The 13,213-nt window shown below is 45.2% G+C and overlaps 1 protein-coding gene across 7 annotated transcripts in view; it reads left to right on the forward strand.

The window, feature by feature from the left end:
* Positions 1–13,213, forward strand: part of GABA-B-R2 (gamma-aminobutyric acid type B receptor subunit 2) — a 352,176-nt gene that overhangs the window by 250,476 nt on the left and 88,487 nt on the right. For all 7 annotated transcript variants that reach the window (XM_077644165.1, XM_077644163.1, XM_077644164.1 and 4 more), the window contains exon 3: positions 6,658–6,825. In XM_077644165.1, coding sequence (XP_077500291.1) covers positions 6,658–6,825 — 168 coding nt within the window. The remainder of the gene's footprint in view (positions 1–6,657; positions 6,826–13,213) is intronic.

Below are 13,213 nucleotides of genomic sequence, written 5' to 3' on the forward strand. Positions count from 1 at the left end.
GCTCAGTTCATAAACAGCTAGACGTGTGGTTGTGTGGAGGGTGAGGGATCACTTCTTCCTCTCCCTTCCCTCTATCCTTTCCTTTCGCGATCTCTCTCCTCGTGCTCGCGAAGCGAGATTTGTTTCATGGTGTTCCAGCCGAAGAACGGCTCGAAGGCAGAGGAGTCCTCCTCGAAAAGACCTCCCCCCCCTTTTTTTTTCCTTTATCATCTTATGTATAGAAACTTTGACTGTGGTTGGGTGGGGGGCGAAAAGTCGTTTCCTCCATTCTCCCCTCTCTCTCTTCTCATTCATGGGAAGCTGGTCGTGTTTCGTTGGGGCCCGGACCGAGGAATTGCATGTGGTGAGAGGTGCCATTAGCCTTCTCCTGCCTCTCTCCTCTTTCCTCTTCCTCCCCTTCTGCATGCGCCTGAACCATGTTGCTGGCATCGCCGCCGCGCACTCGGAGATGATAGGCGGGCGATGTAATTAAGGTCCTCCCGACTGGCGCGCTCCGGGCATCGCTGATGGCTCCCCTGAGCGACGGCGGTTCGGAGCTGCGGCGTCTCATTAAAGATGCAAGCCCCGCCGACGAGAGAGCAGCGGGAGAAGGAAAACAAGCACACATGCATCGCGCGTGCGTCGCAATATGGGCGGCCCGTTTTGATGAAGTGCCTGCGCGCAAACGGGCTTCGATAAATTTCCTTCTGGCATCCCCCCCCCCCCCCCACCCACCACCATCTACAACACCCGTTTCCCTCGTCCGCGGCGTGCTTAGCGATAAAACAAACACTGTTTGCGGCCATTGCGATGCTCCGTGGTGGTGCGCTAACGGTCGGTTTCGGAGCGATGTTTTTTTTATTTTCTTCTGCTTTCAATTTGCATCGCAGACATTAGCGATGTAGCTCGATGGGTGTACAGCAGCAGAGAGTGTACAGAGTGATATTTTTTTTCGCTCCCTGTCTCCGAGCTTGCTTAACAGGGCGTCCCTGCTTCGCGTTGGTTAGATGTACAAACGAAGGAGGGGCAGTCGGAAGGGTACAGGTGAGCGAGCGCACTGAGTCCTAATAGCCACTGCAACATTTCGACGTGAGCTTGCAGTATTGGAAAACTCTTGCTACCTTTGCAAGCACCGGACCCCTTTTTTGTACTGCTTGTTCATCTTCTAAGGTATGGAAGAATGGATACGTATCAAATCATTCACCTCTTTATGTACTTATTTTTTGAATACTGAATAAACAGGACTCGTCGCAGCAGTAGGGACATGCACAAAATAAAAACATCAGCGAACATGCGGCAGGGGGATGCGAGCAAATCATCACATACAAACACCTATGCATTAATCAGCATATCACTATATCAGAGATGTACCGGGCGAAGAAATGTTTCTGAAGCCCAACAGCTAACACATGTTTTCTGTCAACATTCAATATAGGACACAATTATTTTTCATCTTTATGAATTCGGCTGCGGGGACAATATATGTGCGGGAGCTGTTTGGGGTCACATGATGACGTTAAGTAGTTTTCGGAGGTACGGTGGCCGCATGTGGCAAATGACAGGGTTAATTGAAGAGACATGGGAGAGGACTTTGCCCTGCAGTAAGCGCAGTCAGGCTGATGATGATGATGATGATGATGGTGGTGGTGGTGGTGGTGGTGGTGATGATGATGATGATGATGATGATGATGATGATGATGATGATGATGATGATGATGATGATGATGGTGGTGGTGGTGGTGGTGGTGGTGGCGGTGGTGGTGGTGGTGGTGGTGGTGGTGGTGGTGGTGGTGGTGGTGGTGGTGGTGGTGGTGAAGTTTCTGGCGTCGTCTTGTTCTGTTCGAAAGCTATCGTCGTGACACTCATTTCTAATGTTTGCTTTCTCATACACGAAGTAAGTGCTTTAGTGTCGCCTAAATCGGATAAAGATCCTGGCTTGAAGACGTCGCATTCGTAGTAGTAGTATGTCTGATCTGACTGAAAACTAGGTGACATCATTAATTTACTGCCACGTGATGACCCCTTGACCAACGAGAACGAAATGAAGTGCGAAACTGCCGACCAATGACAGCCCAACATCTGAGATAATGAGATTGGTGTGAGCTGTGTAGCTACTGTCGTTGCTTCTAGCCGAGACATGGATAGTATTAGATTGTAGGCGTCCTAGGGCGTGTGAGAAGAGGATTGAATCTTAGAGCTTGTTGAGAAGGAAAATATATTCTGCAGGCACGAATGCAAGAAGTTTAATTCATGGCATTGCAGCAATTTTTTAAAGCTTTTAGAATTTTATCTTAGTCACTTTTATCCCTTTTAACAAGCAGCCTTTTCTGCAGCTTAATGGAGTTTGTATATGTGGCGCCTGTTTTGTGTCACATTTTTTTAGCATGCATTGATCGCCTTTGGGATCAAGCTTTTATCGGTGGTCCTGTTTTAAAGGTTTTTAGACACGTAGACGATTTTTAATCCTTTTAAACGCCACAAATTAATCCACAGTCGCAGCCTCCGCCAAACAGGTTCCAAGAACATTTGAAAAACATGGTAAAGGCCCGGTTTTACCCATGAAATTCCGAAGAACAACGAAATATGTTTCTTAGACCTGAAGCTGAGTTTGTGCAAAGGACATACCTGCTGGGCTTATTTCCCGCGTGCTAAAAAAAGAGCTGTTGCCCTATGACTCAACCCATTCAAAGACTGTAAAAAGAGCTTTTGCTTCGCTCTGTCTGTAATCTGCGCTACGCAAGTCGTGTACACACCAAATGCATGCTAGCTTTAATAATCAGGTCAACCGCCTTTTGGCTGCAGGCTTCCCTTGCTCGATGTTAATGGGTATTGCTGAAACCCTCCTAAAGAAGTTTGGTCCCCACAAAAAATGGTTGTTACGGAAAAGGCGAATACGATGCCTGAGGTGATGCCTTATGTACATAAGGTGTCGCATAACCTCAAAAAAGTGGCCAGCAGGCACAACGTGCCACTCATGTTCTCGGCGCCAAATAAGCTGGCGAAGCTGTGCCCACGCATCGGCTGCGAACATGAGCGCCGTTGCAAAACTCAACATGAAGTAGCCTATGTCGGATGTGCGCTAGGAGTGGTGTATATGATCCCCCTTTCCTGTGGAAGGTGCTATATCGGGCAGACGGGGCGTTGCCTTAACGAACGCTTAAGGGAGCATGCAAAAAACTTAAGGGTAGAAGACAAGCTTGCGAATCTAGTTTCGCATGTTTTAGAGTGCAAATGTGTGCCAGGGTTTAAGGAAGCTACGGTTCTAGGTAGAAGCGCAAGTAGAATATCCAGAGTTTTGCTGGGGGCCTTGAACGTAAATAAAAAAGCGAGAACAGTGTGTAAGCGATGCTTCAATAACGTTATACTCTGCGGAACGGGCATTTCTTGGGACGCGTTTAACAAAGAACAGAGCACGTTTTTATTAGTTCAGTTTGTTTTTTCTTCCTTATCCTTTTGACTGATTCATTGTGTCCATTACTGGTGTTTTTTTTATTCCTTGTTCTTGTTCCAAAAAACTCAAGATATACATTACTTTTTGATATAAAAAAAAATGTTGACGCCCCCTGGTTGCGCGCATGATGTGATGTGACAACCCCTAAATTCGTACCCTGGAGCGAAAATACAACCAGATAGTAGCGCTCATCTGTGTCGTGTCGTCGTTCTCTCGCCTTGTGTTCGTCTTTTTTAGCGCTGTCCTGTTTCAAAGAAACGTTTGACCAACTAGCCCAGCACCAAGTTTTACGAAGGTAGAGGTCTAGTGCAATAAATCTAATATTTATATTTTTACATATCTTTCTTTTTTTTCTACTTCATGAACTCTCCCCCTATTGACTGCCTCTCGAATATCCCTTCTGTTTACACACAGAAGCATGTCGGACGGTTTCAAGTGCTACAAAGACTACATCTCTCTGTCAGGCCCAGGAAGGGCAAGAAGTATAGGGTGTTTTTTTTTTCTCCCCAGCCCCCTAATTTCCACGTGAAACATTTTCACGTGACAGAAATTAAGCGCGTTAAAGAGAGGCTAAAACGGTCGTTTGCGTTTGCGCAGTGCGCCTGACAACTCCTAATAAACGCAAGAAAAATGATTTTATCGTACCTCAGCTCTGAAAGCGCAATTCCTAGAGCTGTAAAGAAGGGAGAAGCGGTCGGTATTAACTTGAGCGCAGACTGTTCTAGTCAGAAGGATGTCACAACAGCGCAGAGAACTGCTGCGTTTAATTCATTATCCACCTCGACATTAATCTCCACTGCAACCGGTAACCATTACTGGGTGGAAGATGAAAAAAAAATATAATAATCATAAAGAGGAAATCGAACAAAAGCAGTCCTTGCTTGTCTCGACGCTGTTCAGGCAAGCAACGCAGCAGGATCGGACACTATAGCTTCTCGGTTCGACTATAAGCAGAGCACGCCGGTACTAGAGCCTCTTTCCGATCCATTCATCTTGATAAGGTCCAGTCCCAAGAGGATGGAGCGAGGGAAATGGGCCACGGTGTTGGGATGGCAGGGAGAGATGTGACGACGGCCATTTTAGCTCCTTCATCTCCTCCGCTCCCATTTTTTCCTTCTTGTCCTCTTCCGGTGAGGCGCAGCACCATCGCACGCCGCCATGTTGACGCCCGTGTTCATCGTCGTCGTCATCGTCGATGCCGCGAGGTGGCGCAGCGACCGCGTCCGCCGGGGCGACGACGACCGTTCTTGACTGATGCGATCGCGACGTTGCCGAAACGCAAGCCGCGCCGCCAGAGTCTCGCTGGCTGCTGCTGCCGACACCGACGCTTGTGAAAAGGGCGGCCGGAACTCCTTCGATCAGAGTGAATGCGCTCGCGACACGGATTATGGCTGATCGCAGCTGAGGAGCCATTAATCTTGACCAGAGCCTCCAGCCATGCTCGCTGGCTGCCCGCTGTCGCAGACGACATCGACGAGCAGCGCGGCTTCCTTTTCTCGCATCGACGCACGCCACATACTCGTATCTTGTCTCATCTTGTCTTGTATTTTTCCGGCTCGGCTCGACTCTCTGCGTTAGCTTCTTCTCTCGGCCGTACCCGGATTGCTGCTCGCTCCCAATCAACAGAGGGCTGGCTCGCCAGGAATGAATAGAGGGTCAGTTTGTCGGCTACAGCTTTCCTGTGTTTTCTTTGTTTTATTTTTCTTGACGCACAGTTCGTATAGAAACTGGCGAATCGTCGCCTCGCTGAGGCTAGTGTGATTTTCGTGGCTGTTTCTGTAATGCAGCGCCCACTGGAGGTAATATATCAATACAACGCCATGTATATTTCTTCCGGGGTGCTGTTGGTTCTATGCGTTCGCGCTCGTAATAAATAACGGTAAGAAGACAGTGCTGTACCCTTTCTGACAGAAATGAAGCACTTCACCGACGTGACGCGCGGTAATGACTGTAACAAATCATTTTCATGATATACGTCTTAATACAGACGGAAATACAGCACGCGCAATAACGTCCGCAATTTATGGTCAAGAAAAAAATGCCAGAATACATATTGTCCGCAACGAAAGAGTCACTGTATCACTGCCTTTTCTAACATTGAGAAAAAGACATTCTTCGATGCGAGCGCTGTTTCAGAACCAACGGGCATTTGTTTGCGCAGTGAGGTAGTACGCTTAAGCAGGAAGCGCGCCGCTGTGGTCTGTGTCCGAGCAGACCTCGCGAATAAAACGCTAGTCATGACTTTGCTCGAGCCCCCGGTAACAAATTACGAGCCGCATTTCTATTTGCGCAGTGACTCAAAACGAAATGCGTAGCAAACGGGAAACGCTAACTTCATTCTTAACTTGTTTTGCTAACCCGCCGCGCAAGCTTTCAACGGATTTGATTGCGCAGTGTAGGGGTTCGCTCTCGAAGCACGGCTAGCTCTGCTCAGTGTCATAATCTCCACCCGATGGTTTTTCGCCACCAACAGAAAATCCTTAGGAATAAAGGGCGAGCTGCCGGGCACATTAATGCCATCGTCGTGTTTTATTCAAAAGTGATTGCGATTGGTACGTTCTGTGTGTGAGCAAATGTTTGTTCGCAGCATGCTTCCCTACGAGTTCTACATGAGGCGTTTTATATTGCTTCGTTACTTGTTAAACCTATTTGCTTGCGTCGCTTGCAGCCTCTTGGGCAAGTTTTTGAAAACAAGGTGTGCGTCAACGTTATTTGCCGTCTCAATTGCGCTGTAACCCTCTAGCTTTTCTGTTTCAAAGAGTCGATTTTGCTTCGTTTGCTATAAGCCGATTTTCCTGAAAAAAAAATTAACTTCTTTTCTTAATAGATTTAACGGGCTTCTTCTAACAGAGGTATTCTTTTTTTTATTTCATAAGGGTGGGACGTGATCAAGCTGTTTTTTTTTTTTTACTGAAACAAAACTTTTTTGGTTGTGAATATAAAATATTTCAGTCCTTTTTTGCCGCAGCGAAAAATAAAAACAGCATGTATTGCTGGTACTCTTACGCTTCGTAATTTATAAGTAAAGCGACATTAGACTTGCTTTATAATTGCAATAATAAGCATTCCACGTTCGATGCTTCTCCCTCGGTGAGCACAGGGTAGAGCACGATCGCAACGGGGGGATACAAGAAGTGAAGGCACGGCAGTGAGATTAAGCACTGCAATGCACTGCGTTAAGAGGTTTAAGAGTTCGACATTAACTTTCTCTTCTCTTTCCCTCGCAGCTAACGTACGCCGACACGCACCCGATGTACACTTTGGAGAACTACCCGAACTTTTTCCGGGTCGTGCCGTCCGAGTCCGTGTTCAACGCAGCCCGGCTCGCCCTGCTCAAGGAATACAAATGGACCCGCGTTGGAACGCTGTACCAGACCAACCCTCGATACGCACTGGTTAGTAAATGTCATCCTCTCTCCTGCTCTCTTCGCGTTCACAGGGTAGTTATCCCAAATGAGATTTGGCATATAAGTAGCTATATAAAGTGCTTTGGTTACCGGTTGCTGACCCTGTACACTTGTCACGATACCTGAACTACCGCATTTAGTCGTGGACTTATTACTCTGTCTTTAATTATTGCTCGCAGTTTTGTCTCACACAGCTAAGAGCTGAGGGTCAGCCATGATGCCATCGCCCCTAGGAACGTAGTACAACTGCTTGCCACGTGGGCTAAGACATACGTGACGGCAGCACTCTGAGCTGAAGCGCGCTGCAGCTCGCAGCTGCTACGTTATCCCCATAGCGCTCGTTTCGTTGCGCTTATTTTTTCGTCCTCGCGTAATTCAAACCTCAATCGGTCACCCACGCCTTCTGCAAAACAAAAGTTAGCTATCTTCTAAGTTGTTTCTTAGGATCCAAACATGACCAGGGGGTCAAAGACCTCGTGAGCTCTCCGTCTGTATTTCTTAATGCTTCACCAAGGATGCCCATATTGCGCCAGGAGTCTAACTACGCACTTCTATCGATTTGATAACGTTACTTCAAGGCTCCTCTATGCGACTTCTCTGTCAGAGAACACTGCATAATATGCCACTTTAATACGAACGAAGCTAACTTTTTTGAACGTCATTTGTTGATTTCTCATCAGGGCCCTCATTTCCAGCAAATAATATATTAAATGATCTTATTTGTGGCCTAAGGTACAAAAAGTTACTAAACCTGTTGCTAAAAAATTCGTCAAACTCCAATTTCTGTGTCCACAGCGTCCATCGCATCTAACAAAAACATATCCGAGAATCAGTGTTGTTGTAACAGCACGCACTCCGTATCGATATTGTAGCAGACTGTAAACGTATATGTGGAAGACAAAGTGTGGATTAGTAAACTTTTTACTCAATAGTTTCATTTCACAACGTGAAGTTCGACGCTTCTAGCTAATCACAACACAGTCCATTTTGCACAACCTCCGACTCTCGTGCGTTCTATGTATTTATTTATTTAGTGTTTTATTTATTTATTTATTACAGATACCTGCAGTGCCCGAAGGCATTGTTGCAGGGGGGGGGGGGGGGGGACAAAATAACTTCTGGTCGTTTGGCCGAAAGTACAGAGAATAGAAATATACAATACAAATACAACTACAAAAAATACGAAATACAACTAATAAAAGATGAGGAAAATTCATGCACTGAAGGAGAGCAACCGCGCTTCATAAAAACAATGACACTAATGAAATGAAAAGACACGCGCAAGAGAACTGCGCACCACTTCACACATCAGATAAGAATGCGCGGAATTGACCTTCCGTGCAGCACTCAGAGACGCCCGCTGCCAGCATGTTTCACACATTGATCGTCCGTGGAAAGCACGAGGTTTTGTAAATATCTGTCCTACATTTAATCTCTCGGATCTTCCACTGATGATCAAGTCGCTTAGAAAAAAAGTGAGCTTGAAGCAGGTACAGGTCTTTGTCAATGCTCAGCTTTCCAAAATAGATGCGATGCATGATTTGCAACCACAAATGTTTCCTACGGTTAGCTAAAGATCCCCAAGCAAACTGGTTTTTAAGAGACGTGACACTAGTCTAGAAGCTGTAATTATTGGACACAAATCTCGCAGCATTATTCTGGACGCGCTCGAGCATGTCACATAAGTAAGCTAACTGGGGGTCCCATACAGGACAGGTATATTCAGGAATTGGTCGTATGCAAGTGAAATACAGTAGTTGCTTGAGATTAAACGGCACTTTATTGAAATTTCGTTTTAATAAATTAAGCATTCTGCAGGCTTTGGATGTAATATACTCAACTTGCCTCGTCCACGTTAGGTTAGATGTAAAATAAACACCGAGATACTTATATTCAAGTACTCTTTGCAAGGAAACATTATGTAATGAGTAACTTGTTTTTAAAGGGGAACGCTTTCGAATGAAAGAGATCAATTGTCATTTTGTAGCGTTCAAAGACATTTGCCATTTTGAGCACCAGCACTGGATGGAATCCAAGATTCGCTGCAGTTTTAACGCACCAGAGGAACTTTCCACAACCTGGTAAACGACACAGTCGTCAGCATATAGCCGAGCTTTGCAGGTAAGATCCAAAACAATATCATTGATATAAATCAGAAAAAAAAGGGGTCTAAGAACAGACCCCTGCGGTACACCTGAGGAAACATTTACGTAATCTGAGCGCGAACTTTTTATCAAAACACGCTGCATGCGGCCCTGAAGATACGAATGAAGCCAATAGATGACAGTGGAGTGCAGACCAAGGCAACTTGACTTATGGAATAATAGTAAATGAGGTACACAATCAAAGGGTCTCTTAAAATCTAGAAATACGCAATCTATTTGGGAGCCACGGTCAAAGGAAGAAAACAGATCATTACTAAACTCAAGCAACCAAGTAGTACAGGAAAAACCTGACCTAAAGCTATGCTGGACTTCTGTAAAATACTAATGAGAGTTTAGGTTTTTTTCAAGGTTCTTGCGAGTTTTTGTTTATAAGTTAATATTAGTTAATGCGGCGAGTTGGGCGTGTTCGTACATACTTTCCAGAAAAGGCAGCGCCCGTCCTTGTCGTCTCCTCTTTGTCCACGTCTTTCTAGCGCTGCTTTTCGGGAAATTTGATATTAGCTTTCATTATATTGCGGCATTTTTAGGCGTGCATTCAAACGACATGTGACGTGGTTATCAGTGCAACTTGAAATGAACTAGTGCAGAAAAACGGAGAAAAATATTCGCTGCCTTGTTGTTTGAACTCCCATGGCGGTACGCCCCGTAACTAGTTATTAGGAATGTTTAAACCGCGTCGTAGAAAGTGTCTTGCATAAAATGCCGAATTTGAAAAACAGAAGCAAGAGGAAAGCGGAGGAAACGAAGCCACCTCAGGATTGGCCGGTTCATGGAATCCCGAACGTAAAGCCAGGAGGATGAGAAGAAAAATAAAGGCGGGAGGTTAACGAAGAGAAGGAACCGGTTTGAAAGCAAATAAAAAACATAGACAATGGCAATATTGGACAGGACGAGTGCTAACGCAATCCGTGCACTCCTGTGTATTTGTTTTTTTTTTTCGTTGCTTTTACGTGTAAGATGAATAAACCAGCCCTGATCAAGCTCCGGTTGCAAGTTACCTCCTTGACGTAGGATACACCGACGCTATAATGTCTTTATTGATTCCATTCTTTGTAGTCTTTAGTTCGGTAGTTATGCAGTTATCTATTCCCCGCCAGATCGGGCGATATAGCTCCAACTGACGTTCTAGGTTTGCACGACCAAGAAGAGAAACATTAAGCAAGCTTTCTCGCAATACAGAGTTGTCTACCAGGCAAAGCACGCTTTACAGGCAGAAACTTTGCGTGCTTTCGGAGGATGAACCAAATCAGCATAGTGATTGATCGCAACATCAAAACGGAGAAACACGACGAGGGAACACAAAAGCACGCAGACGGCACACATCGGAAGCATCCTCGCGTGGCCTCAGGAGAGAGGCCTGGCGTTGACGGGCGCATAATGGAGTAGTGCTTCGAGTTTCAGTTATCGGTGTTTACTTCTCCCGTTCCAATCTCTGTTCCTGGATGTCCAGAAAATGTTGCAGCCGCTAGGTGGATTGAAATTTGATAACAAATAGACATGCAAAAAATGGAAAACGCACGAGCTTTATTTAGAGTTTTTTCATCGCCGAAAGAAGTTCTCTATGGCACCAATGTAACAAGTGGTTGTGTAGCTGCTTATCCCTGAGGGGTTTCGTGTTTTCTCTGCCCCATGGGTTGTTTCCATGCTTGTTTTACTCTTTTCTAGGTTTGGATATTTCTGAACAAGTTGTTATTCCCTTGCTCTGTATCAAAAGGAGAAGTAGGAAAATTTGAACGTGCTTTACGTTCTCGTCAGATTCGAGCAAAAGTACACAAATCGTTTATCAAAACAATCGTCCGGCATTTCAGCCTCTATCACATTCATCGCTCAGTTCTCGCGTAGAACACTATTCACAAACCCATTCAGCTTTTTTCCCTTCCCGCATTTTTTTAGATTGCTTTAAGTTTTCTTTTTTTCTCGCGTTCACTGAAATCTGGAACAACACTGACGGTTCTTTAAATAGTTTGCCTCCTGAAGAGTTTGCTGCAAGTTACGCTCTAACAGCTTGTTCCCATTTGTATTACAATTTGTAACCCAGCCTGCGATGTATCTTGCGGGCTATAGTAGTGTTTGTAAATAATTAAATAAAATAATAGATGATAATATATTTAATGCCCACTTGAACTATTCTTGAATGCCAGAAAAGCTAATAAGAATCCGCAGCAGTACGTCTGAGCGTTTAACCTGAGAAGCTTTTTCAGCGCCCCATGGAATTTATCTTTCCACGTTTAAATATGATAGCGACATCTTCTCTCGCTTATATATTTAAATATGTAAGCAACACAGTTAAATGTAGCTTGATCGTCAGTCGCCCAAATCTCGGCCTTTACTTTAGCAATGTGAGTGAAACATGAATTTGGATAAAATTAGTTTTTTTTTTCGAAGACTGCTGAGATGAAACGCGTGTAAAAGTATTGAAAGAGTAAATGAATGGTAGCTCAGGAATCTGCAATTTCCAGCTGCGATTTTCGTCTAGGGTGGTGCGTGTTTTAAAACAACAAGAATAGAGAAAATCTTTTTAATTCTATCTACCCAACGTGCTAGGAAAATAAATCTGGCCTCCATCTCTTTAGGCGTCCCAGGGGAAGTAAAAGTAACACGGTGGTTTGGGCTAGTTGGTTGCTATTCATAATGGAGACAAGTTTCGCAGCATGAATAAAACGCACACAGAAGACAAGGAACAAACAAGACAGTCCTGTCCTCTTCTTTTCTTGTCTTCTGTGTGCGTTTTATTCATGCTGCGAAACTTGTCTTCATTATGAATAGGGAAATAAAAGCATGAATATGTGTGTGTGTGGGGGGGGGGGGGAGGTAGGTGGGGGGGAGCGAAGAACGGAGGGGTCACACAGCCAGAATTTACCGCGTGAAAATTATTGAGGTCACCGGTATTAAAAAGCCCAATGCTTTCTTTCGGCGATATAAGCCGATGCCATGCTGATCGTCTCCGACACACGGTGCAAGTTCATGTACCGAAAATAACGTTGGATATATCGCTACTTGCACTGACGGTTATATTATTCTTTCACCGAAAGACGCTTCTGTTTCGCCCCTTCGCATTTTACATCCCGTTCTTCAAGTTTTATTCTAAGCTGCCATCCATCACTTCAAATTCGCAAAATGCCGTGGCCCGATACATCAAGTAATCATAAGGTGGAAGCAACATCGTTCTCCGTCTTCGCAAATTTTATCTCGTTCAGATTTGCTCCGTAACATCGCATTCGAGAACATGCTCATCCCGCCTTTCTCACTATTTTTCTTCTTTTTATCCTCGAGCCACTTGGTTTCTCTACATTCCGCTCGCGAGCATCCATTGGGCAATGCCAAGTTTATCATCAGCAGTAATGCACTGTTTTTTTTCTGTTTATCAGCTCTCTTTACCCTACTTTATATTTTTTTATTTCTGCTCCTAGCATCATCGCGAAAAGAGGCTCGTTTGGACGATTGCTGCCAAAGTATATAGGGAGCCACTCGGAGATGGCGGCTCGCTCGCTCGCTCGTTCGTTCGCTTGCTCTCGTACCGACTCGCGCGTCCCCTCCTGCTAAGTTCCTCAATTCTGCCGAGGCAAGCGGGAATGTTGCGCGCCGTTTTCTCGAGAGTACTGTTGCTTCCTATCTCATCGCCCTTTTGCCGCTTTCAGCGTTTATTTCGCGTTTTCGTTTGTTTATTTTTTCGTGCACTTTTCGCGCGACTTGTTTGACGTTTCACGTTTGTTCCTCTGGTCGGCCGGATCCTGCGCTCCGTCTTCTATCGCGCACTGGCCCGTCCCTCGCTACTTGGTGCATATGGTCTTTATGTTCCCGAGGCGCTCCGCTTTTAGATAGCAGGTACGTTATGCTCGACTCGTCCTTTACATTTTTTTCATGTTATTCTATCGTTTTTCTATGTTGCGCAGATGTTACGTTTGAAGCTATCATCATTGTCAAGTTGCACCTTTGCCTTTTAAGCTTACCTATTTTTTTTCCAGCCAGTTCCTGCCAGCGATTTTTGTTCGCCCCTTTCCTGCCTACGTGTTTTCGTAATTTGGTATATAATGGGATAAAACGCAGTTTTTCTTCTCCGCTATCGCGCTGGTGAAAAAATCCGCATCGAATCCTTCGTGCCGCCTCCCTCTCAGCGAAGACACCTCCAGGGACTGTCATCATACTCATTTGCAGCAGCAGCGCCTCGCTGTTATCCGCTTCGCCGGCAGATCAAAACCAAGCAGAATTTC

This window comes from Amblyomma americanum, chromosome 11, assembly GCF_052857255.1.
Source record: "Amblyomma americanum isolate KBUSLIRL-KWMA chromosome 11, ASM5285725v1, whole genome shotgun sequence".
Classification (NCBI taxonomy): domain Eukaryota; kingdom Metazoa; phylum Arthropoda; class Arachnida; order Ixodida; family Ixodidae; genus Amblyomma; species Amblyomma americanum.